This window comes from Equus asinus, chromosome 9 (genome assembly GCF_041296235.1).
Source record: "Equus asinus isolate D_3611 breed Donkey chromosome 9, EquAss-T2T_v2, whole genome shotgun sequence".
Lineage (NCBI taxonomy): Eukaryota > Metazoa > Chordata > Mammalia > Perissodactyla > Equidae > Equus > Equus asinus.
In genome coordinates this window covers 41,707,798-41,728,962 of record NC_091798.1, presented here as the reverse complement: position 1 = coordinate 41,728,962, position 21,165 = coordinate 41,707,798, and the positions used below count along the sequence as shown (strand labels likewise).

The 21,165-nt window shown below is 40.9% G+C and overlaps 1 protein-coding gene across 1 annotated transcript; it reads right to left on the bottom strand.

Moving 5' to 3' along the window:
* Positions 1 to 7,417: 7,417 nt before the first annotated feature.
* Positions 7,418 to 10,232, bottom strand: HNRNPA0 (heterogeneous nuclear ribonucleoprotein A0). Its single transcript, XM_014828437.3, has one exon. It carries the CDS (start codon positions 9,884 to 9,886, stop codon positions 8,981 to 8,983), a length of 906 nt encoding a protein of 301 aa, XP_014683923.3. The 5' UTR covers positions 9,887 to 10,232; the 3' UTR covers positions 7,418 to 8,980.
* Between the last annotated feature and the right edge of the window lie 10,933 nt (positions 10,233 to 21,165).

Below are 21,165 nucleotides of genomic sequence, written 5' to 3'. Positions count from 1 at the left end.
TACTCACAATAATTCTTATTCAACTACTCCCTCTTCCTTATTTCCCACATATCCAATCATTTGCCAATTATACTTTCACAACTTCCTTCAAATTCCCTTTCAGTCTATTTTTAGGGCCACCTCTTTGTTCACGCTCTCATTTTCTTACCTGGTTGACATCAGTTGTCTTTAGCAGCCTTGCCACCTGAAATATCACTCAAATGCCATCTATTTTACTCAGTGCTACTGGATTAGTCTTTCTAAATTACAGTCTCACTTCCCCTATTGCTGCTCAAAAACCTTTACTGACATCCACTGCCTGCCAGATAAAGCCCAAACTCCTTAGTGTACTACTCAAAGACCTCAGTAATGTGATCCCAACTTTTCCCAATTTATTTCCCACAACTCTCCTTCATCCTTAGTACAAATTGTATTTGGAAGCAAATGAAGTTTAATGGAAAGACTATGACCATTGGAATCGGTCAGATTGGATTCAGCTCTCAGCTTGATCACTTCACCAGCTGGGTGGCCTTGGGAAAGTTACATACCTTTTCTGAGATGAGCTTCAGCTACCTGACCTGTGAAGCAGAGTTACTGAACGGATGCAATGAGAACATTTGTAAATGTACTTCACACAGTGCTTAGCACACAGCAGACACATTTCTCTATATATGCTCCATGTCTGCCTATTTGTCCCTCTACCTGAAACCTCTTTCTACCCCCCTCCTTCTCTATATGGCCAATTTTTTAGGTCAAATGCTATATCCTCCACAATGCATTTCTTGATATTCCTTCCTACCTGGAAGACACCTCTCCTCAACACTCACATTATTTATATCTTCCTTATAGTAACAAATACTTAAAAACTTACAGACAACTAACATGGTTCATCTCTCTCCCACTAGAGTTGAAGCAGCAGAGGTTTAGGGGGGTGGGGGTGGGGGGGGGGTCCCAAATCCAAGCTTATCCAGCCAGTCAAGGGCAAAGCCTAGGTTAAAAAGCAAACCTTAGTTACGAAGAGTGCTCTATAGACTGCATATGCTTGTCACCACTCTTTTCAAGACAGTTATTCATTCACCTCATTAACTGTGCAAATACCATGTGGTTGGGGTGGCGGTGAAATAAAGGTATACTATCGCTAATCAGACATGCCTCTTATCAGAGGTCACAATATTAGCATAACTATGTTCCAGAGACGATGGTAAGCTCTTTATATGCATTCTTTCACTGAATCTGTTCAACATCCCTGTGAGACAGGTATTACTAGTAGTGTCTCCTTTTTAAAGACAAGGAAACTGAGGTTCAGGCCAATTTGTTCAAGGTCACAGAGCTAGAAAGTGACAAGGTCAGGAATGGAACCTAGTCTATTTGATGTCAAAATATACATCCTTAAGGACAATGGAATATTAAATCAGATGCCTCCTCTGAGGCAAATTACATTTGCAACATAGCATCAAAGAAAAAATGCACCTGAATGGTATCCAAATAACAAGAAACCAATGAAGGAGTGAAGCCTTAATTTTAATCAGAGAATGTACACTAAATGACAATGGGACAAACTCCAACTTGTTTGTATGGTGGGAAAAATCTGAGATGGTGCCACAATGCTGAAAAGGAAAGGATGCATCATTTCAAAAGAAATCAAATTCCAACCAGAATGCAAGTTATTTGAGGACAGGCACCATGTTTGTCTCACTGCTATTGTATCTCCAGATCCTAGATGTGTTTTGCACAAAGAGGGTAATCAACACCTGATGAAACTGATGGTAAACACTGGGAAATAAGCCTACTGTTTAAATTGTACAAGTTCACATGAGAGAACTTTAGAGCTGGAGGTGATGACACAAACCTCTTCCAGGCAGTTTTTTTTTTTTTTTTTTAAGCAAATCATACAAAGTGGTAAAAGAACCAAAGGAGCTAAAGACAATCTGCCTGAGAAGGGAGCACACAGCTAAGAAGAATGCCTAGCAAGGTATCTTCTTGCAAAATTTTCCTCTCTGAATATTCAAATCATCCAGCTCCAAGTAGGTAGAGGGGTCGGCCCCATGGCCAAGTGGTTAAGTCCACACGCTCTGCTTCAGCAGCCCAGGGTTTCACCAGTTCGAATCCTGGGTGCAGACATGGCACCACTCATCAAGCCATGCTGAGGCAGCATCCCACATGCCACAGCTAGAAGGACCCACAACTAAAAATACACAACTATGTACGGGGAGGCTTTGGGAGAAAAACGAAAAATAAAATCTTTAAAAAAAAAAAAAGTAGGTAGAAAAAGTCATGAGACTCAATTGCCCTTTCTAGCCTTCCTAGTTTGGGATTCCTTTTTAAAAAGCAGCTTTCAAATGTCTCCTTTTTATGATAAAAGTTTTATTTGGTAACATTTAAATCCTCACTTAGGGAGAACCAAGAGCAGATTCCAATGTCAAAAACTAATTTTCCCAAACCAGTCTGTGCCTCTCTTTGAAATGAGCAATAAATTGTTCCCAACTAAGATACTTCCACACATTATATTTAGTAAGAGACTAAATTTAAGCATCAAGAACATTCACGATGTGCTAAATTCAAATTCAATTTGAGGCTACTAATTCATGCCCACTTATTATTTTTCAAACTAATCCTGCCTCCCCCCAAATTATACAACTGTTAACTTTATTTTTAAAATGAAATTTGGGGCACATATAACCTTTCAATTATAGCAAACTCAGATTCTTTTTCATCAGAAACTGATTTAATTACTGAAAGTTATTTTGTACCAAAATTTTATTTTAAAATCAGCTAATTGGTCAAAAAATAGGAAAGTCATAGGACAAGATGATGATGAAAGAATGGTGAGCACACTGCTAATTGTGGCTTCATAAAGCTAGTCTCCAAAATATGAATTGCACTCCTTATGAAAGATTCATTAATATATAGTGATTATTTGTCATTTAAGATCTCAACTGATTTGTGTTTCTATCATTGAATACTTTAAGTTACACCTCCCTTGTTTTTGTTATTAATACTTAGCAAAAGTCATGAATCATAAAATAATGCAAAATAATAAAATAAACATGGATGATGTGCTTTTAAGGTCCCTGTGGTCTAGTAATCTAAGAAAAAATGTAAGGAGCCCAATACATCATGCTCTGCACCTTGGCATAAGCTGTGGAATGCCCTTTGCCACCTCATCCACCTAGTCCAAATGCCAAGACTACTCCAAATGCCTCTTCTTTAACACTTTCCTTGACCCAGAGAGAAAGTCACCACTACTGCTCACATCTATCTCTGACTAAATTGCCCACACTCTATTATAATTATTTGTTTAAATTCCCACCACCCAAAATAAACTGTGGGTACCTTGTGAGCAAGGGATGATCCTTACTTATTATTGAGCTAAGTCATGCTCAATAAGTTTTTGTTGAATTATAAGAACTAGCCTGAGGGCTCCTCTTGAAGCTTTTCACTGATTAATTACTAAATATGACTAAAAAATAACAGTATCAGATTGCAAAAGATCTAAGGGATTACAGTCTTCACATCACAGGGAAATGAAGTCCAGAGAAAACAAGTTGACTTACCAAGTTTAAACAGTAAGATCTGAATCTACATTTCAATTGGAAGTTTCGATTTTTGGTCTTCCCCACCTCTGATCCAGAGCAAACCCCTCCCAGGATAGTCTTTCCAGTCTGTTATTTCGTCCGCTTTCTCAAGAGCTTCTTGACAAAGTATTTAGTAAGTCATTTACAGTTCAACTAAAGGCAATTTCTGCAGAGAAAAACCTCTATTAACACATAACTGATGCATAATGCTGCAAGTTTTAGGTAGGATAAACTAGAAAAGAACACTAAATGGCATATTTATTGCTGTGAAATAATCCCCGACCTCAATGTATAGTCCCTTCAGAATATAAGGGCAGTAAGCCCTGTTTTTAATAAAGACAAGTTACGTATTTTCTAATCAGGTCTTTCTCATTAAAAAATTAAAACACAAAATATGGGAGGAAAAATGACAAAGCAAAATTGAAATATTAAGTCTGTAGAATATCCTTGTAAGGCTCTAGCAGATTTCTTAGAGAACTATTTGGACACCAGTTTAACCAAAGGTTTTAGCCAGGCGCCTGTACTCGCTCTTTTTTCGTCTTTGCTATGTCGTAAATAGCATAATAAGCCCTGCAAAAGGAGTTTCAAATTATAAGCAGAACAGATACTGGAAACAAGCTAATCAATAAATTATGGTGCATCTTTACTATAGTTTACCATACAGTTATATGAGATAGTTATATGTACAGATACGGAAGGACATCTTTGAAGTTAAAATACACGTGTGTGTGTGTGTGTGTGTATGTATATATATATATATATATATATAAAATGACCCAATATATCCATGCAAACAAAAAGATCTAGAGGTAGACAAAATGTTAACATATCTCTGGGCACTGGAAGGAAACGGGAGGAACAATTTTTTTACTTTACAATGTGCCTTCTAAAAATAAGCAAAAAGATCCCTATTTCTTCTTCTCAATAGCTAAGTGATCTTAGGCAAATTACTAAAATTAGGCAAGCCTGTAGCTAATATATAATATAAAGATAATAGGATCTCCTTATAGAATTACTATGAGGACTAAAATCAATGAAATGATGCATATAAGTACTTAATAGCACGAGACGCATAGCAAACACAATAAATGGTACCTTTATGTGCTCAGACAGTAACAAAATTTAAGTGATATATGTAGACGTCATGTGGAAAAACTGGCAAATATCTCTGCAGTAAAACTACTGGAGAAAACAAAAGGGGAGGACAGCAATATAGTTGTCCTCATAGCCCATTAGCTGTTTTATCATGTATAATCTAGCTTTGAAAAACTTCAATAAAATGTTTTAGTTAAATTTACCCTAAGGCTTAAAAAAAGCCCCCAATGATTATGTACCTTTCTCTGTATGTATACCTGAGACTTGAAAAACACTTACGATACCAGAGAACTGCAGCATTCTCATTATTTAGCAAACGTTTAACTCTGAGGTAGCCAGCTCATCAACCAAGTGTATATTTGATGAGCAAGAACTGATTTGCAAGGATAATAATCTCTATTACTCAAACAGCAAGAAATGGAAGAAGCCTCATGTCCATCAACAGAGGAATGTTTAAAATTATGATACAGCTACACTCAAGAACATTATACAGGCATTAAAAAGAATGAGGAAGGCCTATTTGTCTTGATACATGAGAATGTTAAGGATATAAACTGCAAAACTAAAGAATGTAGGCGCATACAAAAAAGATCTAGATGAATATATCCCTATTAACAATGATTACCCTTGAGAAGGGAGTTTACTCATATTGGTAGGATTTTTACTTTTTATTTAGTTTCGTTTATAAGCAGTTATTGATGTGTTTAACTTTAATAAAGTTATTTTTTTAAATACACCAACCCCAAGAAGATTCACTAAGATTTCCCTATTTTCTATTTCCTAATAGTATTGGTATTTTTGTGACTTGAAGTGCAATCCAAATGTTATGCCAGATTCTGATTTCTTAAGTAACATATAGTAGAAAATGTTTCTTAGGCTTTATCTATTCTTTCAAGGGACTTTTTATTGGAAAAAAATTTTACAACGTATTTTCACTTTTAATAGAATGCATGAGACAAAGGCACATCAAAGTAACCTGCAATAAGACACTAAGGAAAATGCATTATCCTACCCTGGTTTAGAGGCAATCTTTGTTGTTCTGTTTCAGAAGGAAACAAAATAGGGCCTTCTCAAACAGGGAATAGAAGGAATTTTTCCCAGTGATCAAAATCTCACACTGATTTAATCAGTTGGTTAAAGTGGAAGAGATTTACTCTAAGTGCAAATGTCGTCTTTTTGGGTAAAATCCATACACTGTCTAGATGCAGTTCTGCTCAAATCAATACAACAGCCAAACATCCACTTCCAATCAGCAAAGACACAGGCATACAAAACTTAACATGAAGTGCAAAATTCCCAAATCTGTGAAAATTAAGCACACTTAAAGTCTACAATCAATAACTGACACTGTGACTTCTAGTCTTGAGGGAAATAATACCAAATTCTCAAGCCATCTAAATCCTTTAACCTTGCTTCAAAACAAAAACTCATCGTGAAGTAGATTTAAATACGAAACCTAGGTTCCAAATCACTAAGTTATAGGAGGAAACAATCAGTATACCGTTCCAATTTCAGTTACCACCACAAACATTAACCAGTTCCAAGTTTAAGATTTTAAATTACTATCAATCTTTAAAGACTTTTCAAACCACTCCAACCAATAATTATCATTGAATTTATACTAAAAATACCATAAATGCAAGTTTTCCACAACAGGGAGATAAAAAATACATTAAATTTTTATTTTGCTAATCTTTCAAATTAGATTCAAGCATGGCACAAAAATTGTATTCAATACTGAGTAGGTTCTGTACCACTTCCACCCACGAGTTCTTAAATTTGAAGTAATAAAGTTCAGATAGTTGTCATAGGTGAAAGGAGTCAAAACATACAACTGGTTGACCAAAAAAAAGTCCCACATGCCAAGAAAGTTTGCATAAAATTGACAAGAGGAATTCTGGAAAGACTAAATACCACTACACTTGTTTTCACTAAACAGTCCAGATTACAGAATTTTGTAAAGGTAGATATATGACAATGAAGTGTTAAAATCCCATAACAGGACACTATTTTTCTAATTAGTAGGTAATTCTTTTACATAAATCACTTTTTAGAAGTCACTATGTTGGGAATATAAAAGGACAATAACCTTACTAGACTTCGAAAAACCCTCCAAAAGTTGGACTATTCCAATTGACCCAGAATAGATCTTCCCACTGAGTAAAAGGCAATCAGGGTAATAATTATAATGAAAAATTTAAGCATATCAATTTTCTGTATCCTGGATGCCCCCTCCAAAAGCTGGACCAAATTACTAAATGAAGAAGCACATGTATAGTATGGTTTCACTAAAAGTGAAAAACTTAAGGAAACTGTTAAAACATTTGAGAGCAAAAGATTTGACTGTTTATTCAATGTGCAAAAACATCTATCCCGGTTGTCACAGAGGTATACTTAAGTATTTGGACCAAGCATCAGCCCTCCTTTGTCAAAGTGACTATGGAGCAGACATAATCTAGCCTAGCAATCTCGACCTTTCTTATCTCTTGAAAGTAGAGCCCCAGCAATTAGGAGAAAAAAATTTGGCAAGAATTAGATCTTAAGAAATATACAGTGACAAGAATTAAGAGAGAAAAAGGGTCAATATTAAAATATTCTTTTATTTTAAAGCCCAATAATCTCCCTTCAGAAAGCTTTTTATTATAGCTTTGGGCTTCTGACTTTAAGATTCAAGTCAAATATCTTATCATAACATTAAATCAAGTGTACTAGATCAATAGGTACTCTGAACCCACCCACCAGGTTATACATACTCTCACTCAATCATGTAAAGAATTGAATTCTTTATTTGTGATATCCATAAACGTTGCTAGTCTATATTTCTATCCAGGAAGGCAATTTTCTCCTATATCATTTTGTTTTTTATAAACAACAACTTGAATTCTATTGCATGAAAGGGCTACAAATATACATTTGTTAACCAAGCAGAATACACAGATATTTTGCTTTACAACTTGCACCTAAGATACCAGTACACGTATCTGGTTCATTAGTTCTCATAGCAATTTGGGGCCACTGCCCAAGCTATGCATAGCAGTTTACATTTTCAAATCTCGTGTATAAAGGGCAATTGTGATATGGACTGTTAACTACATTCCTGTAAAGCCCATCTTAGTTACAAGTAAACGTGTAAACAAAGTCTGCACAGATTTTTGATGGCAAAACTTCTAAATCTGATGCAATTGTCCTAAAGTTTTTAAAACAAACTGTTTTGCAGATATACTGCCATTCTGCCAGTAGATGGTGCTACAAAGGATGGGGAAGGATTTCCACGAGGACAACAGTTCAGCCACTGGAAAAAAAACGTTTAAACCTGCTCTGAAAATACGAAAATGCATTTAGTTTGAGGGTAAAATATAACCCTTATTTGTAACCATTCATTACAGACAAACCAGTAAGAGGGATGAAACTAGGCCATCTGAAAAATTTTCAACAGTTTATATGAATGAAAACACATGCTTAACAAACTATTTCTTTAGAACTACACAGTACATACTTTGAAGTAAATTCTCATAGAAAGAAGTGACCAACTATGTCAAGATGATAAGCAAATCGCTTAGTACAAGAGATGGATGCACAGAAACTTTAAAGATTTTAAAAAGCCACATCCACCACTTCAAAAGTTTTGCCTGTAAGGGATAAAATTCAACAAGTCACTAGCAGGGAAAGATGGGGGGAAAAAAACCACAGGACCTTTTAAAAGTTTCTCTAAGTACACGTCAAGAAGTAAGAATTAACACGAAAAATTTTCAACTAATATCCCTTAAAACGGTACGGAATGGATCCTAGAAAAAAAAGGTTAGACATGTACGGTCAAACACAATGATTTATTAAAAATAAAACGTAAAAATGATTTTTGTACATATACTTCCAAATTTCAGGCATGGGATCCAAGTAGATTTCATAGAAAACGCTGTAGCCAGGTATCAAGTCCTTACAACAAAGTAAACTACCCCCCCACCCCAACCCCCGCCCAGGTTTTGCTACAGAATCAGCAAGTTCACTCCCTCCCCCCAAAAAAACACAAATTAAAACAAGACATTTTGCTAGTATAAAAACGACCAAGGTCCAAGTAATAATAAAAAAATAGAGTCCATCAATGACTGTAACACAAAAATGTGTATGTGGGGCCGAGTCCATCTTCAGAGGGAGAGACGAGAGGTGGCAGGCAAAGAGGGCAACACCCCCAAGGGTAGGCAGCCTCAAAAGAGGCTCCCCCGAGGGCAAAACGGGGAAGGCGGTGGGAGGGGAAGGGACTTCGGAATTGACCCTAGTTGGGCTGTCGAAAAGAGCTACCCCCATAGCCGCTCCCGGACCTTTTTAGACTTCCTCTAGAAGGAGCTGCCTCCGTAGCCACCCCCGCCGCCATAGCCGCCTCTGTAAGGTCCACTGTTACTGCGGCCGCCCCAGCTGCTGCCGCCGCCGCCGCCGCCGCCGCTCTTCATGGGCCCGTAGGACGACTGGTGCTGGCTGTAGCTGCCGAAGCCGCCGAAGCCGTTACCGTAGTCGCTCCCGCCGTAGGACGAGCCGCCCCCGCCGCCGCCGTAGGCGTTGTAGCCGCCGCCGCCGTAACCCCCGTAGCTGTTGTAGCCGCCGCCGCCGCCCTTCGACAGGCCGTTCTGGTCTCGACCGCCGCCGCGCCCCCGGCCGCCCCGGCCGCCCCGGGAGGACCGGGAGCCGCCTCCGCCCCCACCGGAGTGGATATCCTCCTTGGGGACGGCCTTCTTCACCTCCACGCGATGGCCCTGGATCGGATGGAACTTGACCACGGCGGCCTTGTCCGCCGCGTCGTGATTCTGGAAATACACGAAGCCGAAGCCGCGCTTCTTGCCCGACTGCTTGTCGGCAATGATCTCGGCCTTCTCCACGGTGCCGAACTGCGAGAAGTGCTCGATCAGGTCGCCCTCGGCCACGTCTCCCTTCAGGCCCCCGACAAAGAGCTTCTTCACCTTGGCGTGGGCACCGGGCCGCGCCGAATCCTCCCGGGACACCGCCCGCTTCAGCTCCACCGTGTTGCCGTCCACGGCGTGGGGCGAGGCGGCCATGGCGGCGTCGGCCTCCTCCACATTGGAGTAGGTCACGAAGCCGAAGCAACGGGAGCGCTTGGTCTGGGGGTTCACCACCACCACGCAGTCCGTCAGAGTCCCGAAGGCCTCAAAGTGGCCGCGCAGGCCCGACTCACTCGTCTGCACGTTGAGGCCGCCGATGAACAGCTTACACAACTGGGAATTCTCCATCTCCACGGCCCGGGCCTTGCCCCCGCCCTGCGAGCTCCGAGGTTTCGCCGTCGCCGTTATCGTTGCCGAAGGCCTCTTCACAACTTGGGCCCAGCCGCTGCTGGAGCCGCCCCCGCCGGTCACCGACGGGGAAGGGAAGAAGGGAAGGGGAGGGAAGGAGGAGAGAAGGAAGGGGGAGGGAAGGGGAGAGGTGCCGGCTGGAGGGCGAGCCGAGGAGACTGGAAGACAACCAAGGCCGCCGCTACCGCCACCGCCACCTCCGCTCCCCTATCTGGACACCACACAAAGAGGCCGCTGAACGCGCGCGCACCCTCCCCGAGGCGTGCGTCACCGCCGACGTACGGCAGCCCAGGGCTGCCCGCCAATCCCCGCCTCGCTCTTCTTAGTCCCGCCTACCGCGCCGCAGCGCTGCTCTCGGTCACGGACTCCCCGCCCTCCGCGGTCTATTCAAGCCCCCGGCCTCCGCCGCTCCGGCCGCTACCTCTACCGCCTCGCTTTCGTTCCCGGGCTCCCCAGCTTGCCGTGACGGGGGACCCTCCGTGGCCTCCGCGCACCTCCGCGATTCATTTCCTGCCAGCCCGCGGCTGTTCCCAGTGATTTCCCCCCTCCCTTTGCTGTATCCCCTCGCCCAACTCCGCAGTGGCGTTCGCGCCAGCCCCTTGAGAGACATGTCCGTTCAGCCAATCACCGCGATCCGCTCTCACCGACTTCCGTTTCGGCAGCCGCTGGACGGGCGCGCTCCCCGGTGCGCGCTGGCCCCGGCGCCGCCTGTGTGCGGAGCCGGTCTGCCACCCCCACGCCTCCCCCCGCCCTGGGCTTGGTGCGGGGCTTGGGCTGGGGGGAGAGCGGAGGCGCGCTGGGGGCCGTTCCCAACGGATGCGGCCTGGGGCGTCACGCGCGGGCTTTTTGAAAACTTGGCTGTTGGGGCTGGGGGCCTGGAGTTACCCGCCGCGTTTGGACGCGGCCGCTACACCTGGCGTCCTCGCCCCTCCCGTCCACACAAAGATGGAGGGTAGAGAGCCGTGGTCTGGGAAGGCGGTTATTAACCGTTTACGGTGGGCCCCACGCTCGGTTAAACTAAAACATTGGCACGTGGCCCTGCGCAAAGCGAGCCCCAAGCACTACGAAGGCCCAAAGTGTGGCCAGAGCGCCTCAGCCTCCCCCACCGAGGGGCGGCGCGAGGGCCTGCCGGCCTTGGGCCCTCCACAGCCCTCCCGCGACCCCCCTCGGCTCCCTTCGCGCACTCCCGCAGCAGACATTTGCATTTTACCTCAATGGACACATCATTTCATAGGTTTAGTTTACGTTATCTATGCGTTACTTCCTTCCCAACTAAGACGTTAGCTTTTTAAAGGCGTTTTGTACCAGACTGGGAGCCGAGGAAGTTAAACACAAGGACATATATCACGCACCTCTCATTACTACCTCACTGACCCTCACTCGGGTGGGAATGCGGGAAGGTTATAACGGCTTCCTTTTATTGCACCTTCGTGTGCCAAGCAAGATACGTGGAGTGGGACAAAGTATGAGAAATTAGGCGACCAAGGAACCCCAAAACCATGTGGTAAATCCTGAAGAAGTTAAGAATTCCTGGTATCCTGAAGTGGTCAGGAATGACTTGCCAAAGAGGTGGAAGTTGCACTGAACCTCAAAGTCAAAGGCTCAGTAAGATTTCTGTAGGGCGTTTGAGCAAAATCAGGAGGAGACATGAGCTTCAAGGGGCAGTGAGTGGATCAGTTTGATTGGAGCAGGAGGTTTTTGATAGAAAATGGTAAGATAGGTGGATGGTCTTTGATATTATGGAATATCTTGAATTTTAGATTAAGGAGTTTGAATATTATTCCAAAGGTATACAGATAGGCTACAAGGTTTGGGGACAAACTCGAGTCTGGCTCTACCACCTAGTAACCGTGTGACCATCGAGTTGGGTGACTTTGAGCAAGTCACTTAACCTTTTTTAAAACTTAGCTAGTTTTATTATCTGAAAATCAGAACAAGAAAACACCTCCAGGGGGTGGTAAAAATTAAGAGAGATTCTGCATGTAAACTCAACGCAGTGCCTGGCCACAGTAAGAGCTCAATTTATCCAACAGATACTATACCAGGTGCTGGGAGTATAGTAGTACACAATAGACAAAGATCTCTGCCCTCATGGAGCTTATGTTCTAGAAGGGAGAAGCAGACAATAAATGAGAATGGTATGTAGCATGTTAGTGATAGGTGCCAATGAAAAAATTAAAAGAGGAGAAGGACAATAGGATGCTCTTACCCTGTTACAAAAAACAAGTCAGATATGTCAGGATTTGCTAACTGATTGATGATAAAGAATGAGGAAAATAAAGCACTCCAGCGTTTGAAATCTGAAAGTCTAAAATTGCAGCATGGTAAAATTAGAAAATCTAAGAAAAGAAGCTATTTTGGAGGGAGTGGGGGAGATGATAAACACAGTTGTTAATGTTTAAGGTGCTGCTGGGATATTCATGCGGCCGTGTTTTCTGCGATGCCCTAGACTATAGCTCAAATGAGAGATTAGACCTTAAGAAATATATTTTAGAGTCATCGAAAACATGTTAAAACAGTGTAAGATGAATTTCTGAAGAAAAGAGAATAAGACCACAACTTATTTTCCCATCTAAACTAAATTTTAAAGTAACAATTTTCTCCTATATTGTTTTAAAATAATGACACCACCTAATTATGTGGATCCATCATGAGTTTAATTTCTATTAACAAGAAAGCTTCATAGAGGCGAATGTCTGGTATAAGCCCTCCATATAGAAGGTGGGTAGGGATGATGGGAGACAACACAAGCATGTTTGACAGACATTTAGGAAGCCAGGATAAATGCAAGATAATTGGGATGTTAGATTCTTTTCGGAGATTACATTGGTGAAGGTAGGGGCAGTGAATAAGAGTGTTATATAAACACTTAAATGATGCAATTTCCTACCCCTCAGATCATTCATGGAGAAAAACTGTTTTTTTCCTACCTTACCTTTTAGATCCTTGCCTGAGTTTGTTTCTTGGCTTTATCTTGCTTACAGGTGTCTCAGCCTTCCAAAACAAAAACAGGTAAAAATGTCACTGAAATTTAGGCAACTATTGGTTTCCATCCCTCCTGCAAGCTTGATTACCAAAACCTAATTGAATGTGGTGGTTACACAACTCACAGAACGGCGTATTAAAAAGGGTTTATTTTACCATACCGAAATTATACCTAGAAAAAGAAAAAGAGAGAAAGAGAACAAGAAAAAGGAGGGGAGGGGGTATGAACTAAGGAAGAAAGGGAAAACTATGGCCAGCCATATTTCCAGAAAGCAGCAACTCTGATTTTTTTTTAGTCAACTTTTTATTACATCCAAAGTGTCTTTTTGCAGTTAGGGTTCTGTTATGGACAGAGCTGTCTCTACTCCACTCCCCCAAATTCCTATGTTGAAGCCCTAACCCCCAGTACTTCTGAAGGTAATTGTAATTGAAGATAAGGCTTTTAAAGAGGTGATTAAACTTAAAAATGAGGCCATCAGGATAGGGCCCTAATCCCACAGCACTGGTGTCCTTATAAACAGAGGCAGAGACACCAAGGGCGCATATGCACAGAAGGATGACCATGTGAAGAAGCAGCAAGAGGGTGACCATCTGCAAGCCAAGGAAAGAGGTCTCAGAAGAACCCAACCCTGCTGGCATCTCGAGCTTGGACCTCCAGCCTCCAGAACTTCAAGAAAATCAATTTCTGTTGTTTAAGCCACCCATTCAGTGGTGTTTTGTTATGGCAGCCCTAGCAAATTAATATATATTCCACTTTTATGTATTCAAGTTACCTTCCAAAAGGGCGCTCTCTGCCACCTATGATGAGGTACAATCTTTCTAGTGGACTCTTTAGCAACTCACATCAAAAGCCTTCAAATTTGACCCATCCTTTTGAACGAGTAATGATGCTTCTGGAAATTTATCCTAAGGAAATGATTGAGGAACTCTGTAAGGATTTAGCTACAAGGATGTTCACTTCAATACTGTTTATAGTAGGAACAAAATTGGAAATTACCTAATTGCCCACAAATAATTAATTACATAAATAAAGAAATAAATATTCTAGCTAAGAATATTATGAAGCATTTAAATTGATATTGTAGAAGAAAAATAGTGACTTGAGTTTGGGTATGAATCTTATGCCATCATGATGATGTGTGAAAGGTCACATTGCTTGTTTTACCAAATCAAATTAATTCTAAACTTAATTTGAACCACATACTTGGACAGAATGGGCAAAATGTCAACTGGGTCTCCTCTCACCTTTTTTCACTCAGAGGCCTTTGCCTCTCTCCCCTTCCCATCTTAGGCTATCTAAGAGTAATGTCCTCAATAAAATGCTCTTTGTAAAAAAAAAAAAAAAGCCACGATGAGGATTAGCTTTAAAAGGGACCCTCCTGAGGCAAGAGACTACACAGACCTATTTAATCTGTGAGGATGTTAATTGTATCTTGTTCTACTGCCCGTGTATTCCCTTGCCTCAGGTGCAAAATCCAGGCTTTGAGAAGGGATTTATATTTGTTTCCTCCACACAAGAGGGATGTCACAGGAGGAGGGCTTGGTGTGAAAAAAGGATAGCTCCCCAAGTCTAGGAGAAGTGACCAAACAAAAGGTACAAACTTGTAGTTATAAGATAAATAAGTCCTGGGGATATAATTTACAGCATGGTGACAATAGTTAACAATACTGTATTGTATATTTGAAAGTTGCCAAGAGAGTAGATCTTCAAAGTTCTCATCACAAGAAAAAAAATTGCAACTATGTTTGGTGATGGATGTTAACTAAACATATTGTGGTAATCATTTGAATTATATATATATATCAAATCATTATTTTGTACACCTAAAACTAACACAATGTTATATGTCAATTATATCTCAATTTTTAAATTAATTTTTAAAAAAAGAAGTAACCAGAAGCTTCTGAGTTTTTGTCCATTGGAGGAAATGGTGGCCCAGCCAGTGTAGAGCACCACCATTCTACCTAAGCTTCCCCCTCCACAAACAAACACACACACAGATAACAGTAGAAGCTGGACACTATCTTGAAAGCAAAGTGTTAACACCTTAGTCTTGGGACCAGATCCACATTCCTGACCCCAAATAAGCCTGGAATTCTTATATGGAAAATTCCAATAACAATAGATATGTAATTGCCAGCCAGATGGGTGGGAGGTTGAGACAGATTATCAGAATTGGAGGATGTTACAGACTGAATGTTTGCATTCCCCCCACAATTCGTATGTTGAAGACTAATCCCCAATGTGCTGGTATTTGGAGGTGGGGCTTTTGGGAGGTGAGAAGGCCATGAGAGTGAGGCCCTCATGAATGAGCTTAGTGCCCTTATAAAGAGACCTCAAAGAGCTTTCTAGCCCTCCTTCCATCATGTGAGAACACAGCAAGAAGATGGCCATCTAGGAACCAGGAAGCAGGGCCCTCACCAAATACTGAATCTGCCAACACCTGATCTTAGACTTTCCAGCCTTCAGAACTGTGAGAAATAAATTTCTATGGTTTATAAGTCTATGGTATTTTTGTTATAACAACCAGAACAGACTAAGACTTAACAAATTGACATTTCTCAGAATCTCTCTGCCCTAAAACACACACACACACGTACAAATATATGCACAGACTCACACACAGAATATAAGCCTTCTAAATTAAAAGCATTTAGACCATTCTATTTTCATTTGTTTATCATTTCGTTTGTTCCTTCATGGGCTAGATGCTGAGAGTAAAAGTCCCTAGCCTCCACGAGCTCAACAGTCTTGGGAGAGAGGGGAAATTGATAATGGTAATACACTGAGAAATGGTACGACAGAGGTTGCAAAAATAGTGTGTTAGGACAGAAATGGGCAGAAACCCAGAGTTCAGTAAATTCTTCTAATAGAAGCTAACTTTAGGAATAGGTTTAAGAGTTAGGCCTACAAGAAGGTAATGGCATTCCAACTGCAGGAAACAGTTGTGTCTACATGTTATGTTTGGAGTCACAGAAGTAAACTATCAAGGATATGATGGTGTATGGTGTATTAGTTTGTTGCTGCTGTAACAAATTACCACAAAATCAGTGGCTTAAAAACCACAAATTTATTATCTTGTAATCTGTAGGTGAGAAATCAGACACACAGAAATCTCACTAGGCTAAAGTCAAGGTGTTGGCAGGGCTGTTTTCCTTTCCGGAGGCTCTAAGAGAGAATCTGCCTCCTTGATCTTTCCAGCTTCTAGAGGATACCCATATTCCTTGGCTTGTTGCCCCCTTCTCATCTTCAAAGCCAGCAATAGCCAGTTGAGTCTTTCTTCCATTGGATCACTCTGACACTGACTCTTCTGTCTCCCAGATAATCTAGGCAAATCACTTTATTTTAAAGTCAGCTGATCAGCAATCTTAATTCCATCTGCAACCTATTCCCCTTGTCACGTAACATATATTCACAGGTCCTAGGGATTAAGATGTGGACATCTTTTGGGTACCATTATTCTGCCTACCTCAGATGAGAATAAGAGAAAATGAGGCTGGAAATGTAAGTAGAGGCTGGATCAAGAAGGACTACGCATGTCTTGCTAAGGATTTCCAGCCTTTAATTCTATAAATAACACAGAGAAATTGAAGACTTTTAAGAAAAAGGGTAACAAATCTGCATTTAGAGAGATTGCCCTGTAGGCAATGTGTAGAAGAGAGATTAGAGTAGGATATGATTTGAGAAAGGAGCCCATTTAGAATACCTGTGCAGTACATAATACTGGTGAGCATCTCCAGGGCCAGAAGTAAGGCAGAGGCAGTAGGGATTGGGTGGGAAGGATGAATTATTTGAGAGATATTTAGGAATTGGAATTGACTTGATGTGGTGATAAACTGATTTTAGTGCATTAAGTTTCTTATTTTGTGATAAAGTAGATCATGATTTCATTCACCAAAATGGTGAATTTTGAAAAGAAGGCAGGTCAGATAGATTTCTTGTTTTATAGCTATTGTTGTTGTTGGGAAGGTAGTACAAGAAGGGGGAGAATGGAGACATGACCTACCCTAATATGCAGTACCTCCTTCTACCTTATAGTAGAACCTATGACTTTTAGCTGGGCACTTGGTTGCCAGGTATAAAGACTTTTCCCAGCCTTTCTTGCAGCTAGGTGTGGTATGTGCCTCTGTTCTAGTCAATGAAATGTAAGCAAAAGTGTTGAATAGCAACTCCTAGGAAACATTCTCAAAAGACAACTAGCACATACTCTTTGCCTTCTTTTTTTTTCCTACTACCTCTACCTTGCTGTTTAAAATGTGGGTGGAATGGTGGAATAGAGCTCCAGCAACTATCTTGGATCTAGAAGCTGAAAATCACACACTATTGATAAAAGCTGGAGCTAAATGCAAGGAGATTGGATCCCAGAACACCAAGAAGCAGCCATAGATTTCGTACCATTGGGCTTTTAGGTCAGAGAGAAATAATATGTCTATCTTATTTAAACCTCTCCTGTTTAAACTTATCCTAATTCAGACAAGAAGATTCTATGAACTCTACTTTGTCTTGCAAATGCCCACTGGAACTCCAGTGTTATTCAATACCTTGTGCTAAGGGTCATACATTACCTTATTGAGTCCTCACATGGATCTTGAGAAGTGTATTTTATTATTACGCCAATCTTTCAGGTAAAGAAGCTTTAAGATAACTGTGTTGCCCAAGGTCTGCCAGCTATCTACTACCCTGCCTTTCCTCACACAAAAAAGGTTTGTGCCCAACATGTTAGGTACAGGAAATACAATGGACCAGAAACAGAAATAATAAGGAATAATAACAGTAATAATAAGGAATAAGTTCATATCCTCCTGAATCCCTTTGCTTATATTTCTCAATTTCAAAATTAAAAATTCTTTAAAAATTCAAGGAAGATATTGTCATTTTTACATCATTGATGTGCCTGGTTAACTTCAGCTGGGCATAGATTGTAGTAGTTGCAAATGATCATTTGAGCAAAGAGAATACTTATTGTTTAATCTAAATCTGAATCTTCACACTTGAAGATTCCTCTAGTGAAGGAGCCGCAGGGGAAGAACCAAATGATGGAGGGTCAAAACGTAGGGTCAGAAGGAGGACAGAGAAGGTAGTCCCCTAATCCAATAGGACTGGTGTCCTTATAAGAAGAGGAAGAGACACCAGAGAGTCTCTCTTTCTTCACACAGAGAAAAGGCCGTGCGAAGACAGAGCAAGAAGGCAGCCCTCTGCAAGCCAGAAAGAGAGGTTTCACCAGAAACGACTCCTGACAGCACCTTGATCCTGGACTTCCAGCCTCCAGAATTGTGAGAAAATACAATTCTGTTGTTTAAGCCCCCCAGTCTGGGGTACTTTGTTGCGGCAGTCCTAGCAAACTAACACATCCACCCAGAAAAGAAGTGCTCTCAATGTCCATGTTCAGGGATATCAGACCTCACTCATTTGTACCTGCAAAGCTGCCCACACATCTTGCATGGATTTCTCTAGGCAACGTTACACCAGATTTAGTGATTTACCTATGAATTCCATAACACACTTAGAGAGTTACACTCATTAAAATTACATAAATTACTTAACTTTTGATTTTGAATTTTATGGCTCTTATTTATATTACCCTAAAAAGGTTTTTTTTTTCGTGTACTGTTTTTACTTAGTCCAGTAAGAACTTCAAATGTTTTTGAATATTTATTTCCTTCAGCAAATTTCATACTGAATATTTTCCTCTTCATAAGGGATGTGTCTGATCAATGTGAAAATCAAGTTTTTAATCTTCTCTGTTAAATCCATTCTCAACTTCTAGTTTCAGCCTGTAGTATAGTTGGGAAAGTGGCTAACCCCATATAAAGCTTCCCTTCCTCACTTATATAGAAAAGGGAAATAATTTGCATTGATTGAGATCAAATTTCTATCAACCTAAAGAGTGGCAACTCAGAGTGAAATTTAATTTGTGAGTGTTCTATACTCAGACCTGTGAATAAAGCAACATTCATACCACCATATACGTCTTGAGTCCTCAGGAATCTGGTCCTTCCTCATTTCTAAATACATGCTGAACAGAGCAAAGAACAGGTTAGTCTACTCAGTAAGCTGCAAGAGCAGGCTTTAGCTGTAGTTGTTCAGGGAGTTCAGATTGTGTATAGAACTTTTCTGGATCTAAACATTTTTAGTTAAATGATATTTATTATCACGATTTCAGCAGATTAATATTAGAGAAAGAAAATTGCACATTTTTTTTCAACTAAAATAGGAGAACAGTGGAAAAAATAAAAATAATTAGCAAAGATTTATATGAATGACAGTGTAATGATGATTAGCAGCTATGCAATCAAGAATCACATGTTCTCGTTGAACCTATGACATATGATAATCACTGGCTGAAGTCTCTCAGTATGTATAGCAGTGATTTGTTAGTTTGGGATTGGCCTTGTCTACAGCCTAATTTACCTGAAATCTATTTTATTTTGTTGCCCAGGATTCTAAACATGGTCTATTTTCCAGCTTCTGAAATAACATATAAAGCACTTTTCATTCATCAGTATCAATTAAAGGGGTTTCTTTCAAGAATTAAAATTGCATATAATTCAGTCCAAATTCTAATAGCTTACAAATTCTCATCACTGGTCTTGGAGGATTTATTTTTCACTAAGCTCCAATATGATTGTCTACTGCATCCAGCCAAAATACAGAGTAATACATTTTCTAAGTTTCATCACAAGGTTTTGAGCATGGTTTTGTAAGCACATCACGTTGATCTCACTGGCACATTCAAAAGTTCTACCAATAGTAATAAGTCGCATTATATCTAAGCATTTACTATAGATAAGACTTCTTTTCACCCTGTATTTCAATTTGAAAAGAATCTTCTTACTTTACATTCTAAAATCATAAGAAGAATAGGGCATAGAGAGACCCAGTAGTGGTCATCCAGTCCAAAACTTTCATACGAGAGATGTGGCCCAGAGTTGAAATAATATGCCCGGGGCCACATAGACAGGTAGTGGCAGGATCATATCTTCTAATCTGCAGTCAACTGGCTTTTCCACACATGCCTGAGCCCATAACACTCTTGCTCATATAGTTTACATATAGGCTTCCTTCTTTAGAAAATAAAAACATTGTTAAAGCAGGAATTGGGTCAGCATTCTATCCTTTTAGTCATTTATCCAAAGTCCACTGACAACCTGTCACAAAGAAAGTCTCAGGGCTCAATTTCTCCTGGCTTAAACTGAGATTAAAAGAAATATGAGGTTTAAGTATTTGAATGAGATTTTACATCTAGAAGATAAAGCTGCAAGAAAACTGGAATCAAGCTGGTGTTCGCGCCAGACCCGCTCCCAGTCCCAAGTCAGCAGAGGGAGCACTGGGAAAGGGGAGAGAACAGAAAAGCACCTGCATCTACCAGATGTCAGACTAGCTTGTTCCTTCCTTTCCATCACTTCAGCTGCTGGGTCAGAAAGAATAATAGAAAACCAGGCTTGTTGAGGCATGCTGAGTTCATCTGGCATGAATTTCTGGAAGCATATATCCAACTGAAATATCTCAGTTCTCTCACAGAAAAGGTACAATTAAAGATTTAAGCCGAATTTTTCTGGAAAAAAAGTATCTATTCATGTGTAAGTAATTCCCTGCAGATCTTGAGAGCTATAAATGTCTATGGTGAGTATGAAAGTTACTTCATAGTTCTAGGTGAAGAAAACATCATATTCTTTTTCTGTCATCGAATTAAATCTCAACCTAAGCCACCACTCCTCAGGTTGATGGAAATTTAACCTCAGTTAACACCGGGCCTACATCCCAACCCCAGGGCAAAGATGTCAGGTTTTACACAGTCCAGAAAACTTAGAGCCAGCCCTCTGATCTTTGGTCCAGACTGGTCACAGCTGATAGGCTCTCTGCCCAAGCCCGCAGGGTCTCTTGCAGGAAGGCAGCTCTGCTGCTCCCTGAAACTTGCCTCCCAGCTTATGCTGGGGCTCGTTCCCAAGGCTGGGAACCCCAACACCAAAAGTTCAGGTTCCCACTGTACCACAAAGCCATTCCACAATGAGGACAGGCGCATCCCCCGGGGGTTACAAGGCAGCAGCACAGAGGGACTGGTTCCTGGTCCCCATTACTTCATGGAGCCCTCCCTCCCCAAATAAATCTCTCTTTGCTGTCTCCATAGTAGAATCTCCCTCCTTGGCCCTTGCCTCTCTCCCCTCTACACGACCACCTCCCATAAGCCCTTCAGTGTGTTTAGGCTTTGTAAATTCATTGTAGTTTGACTTTG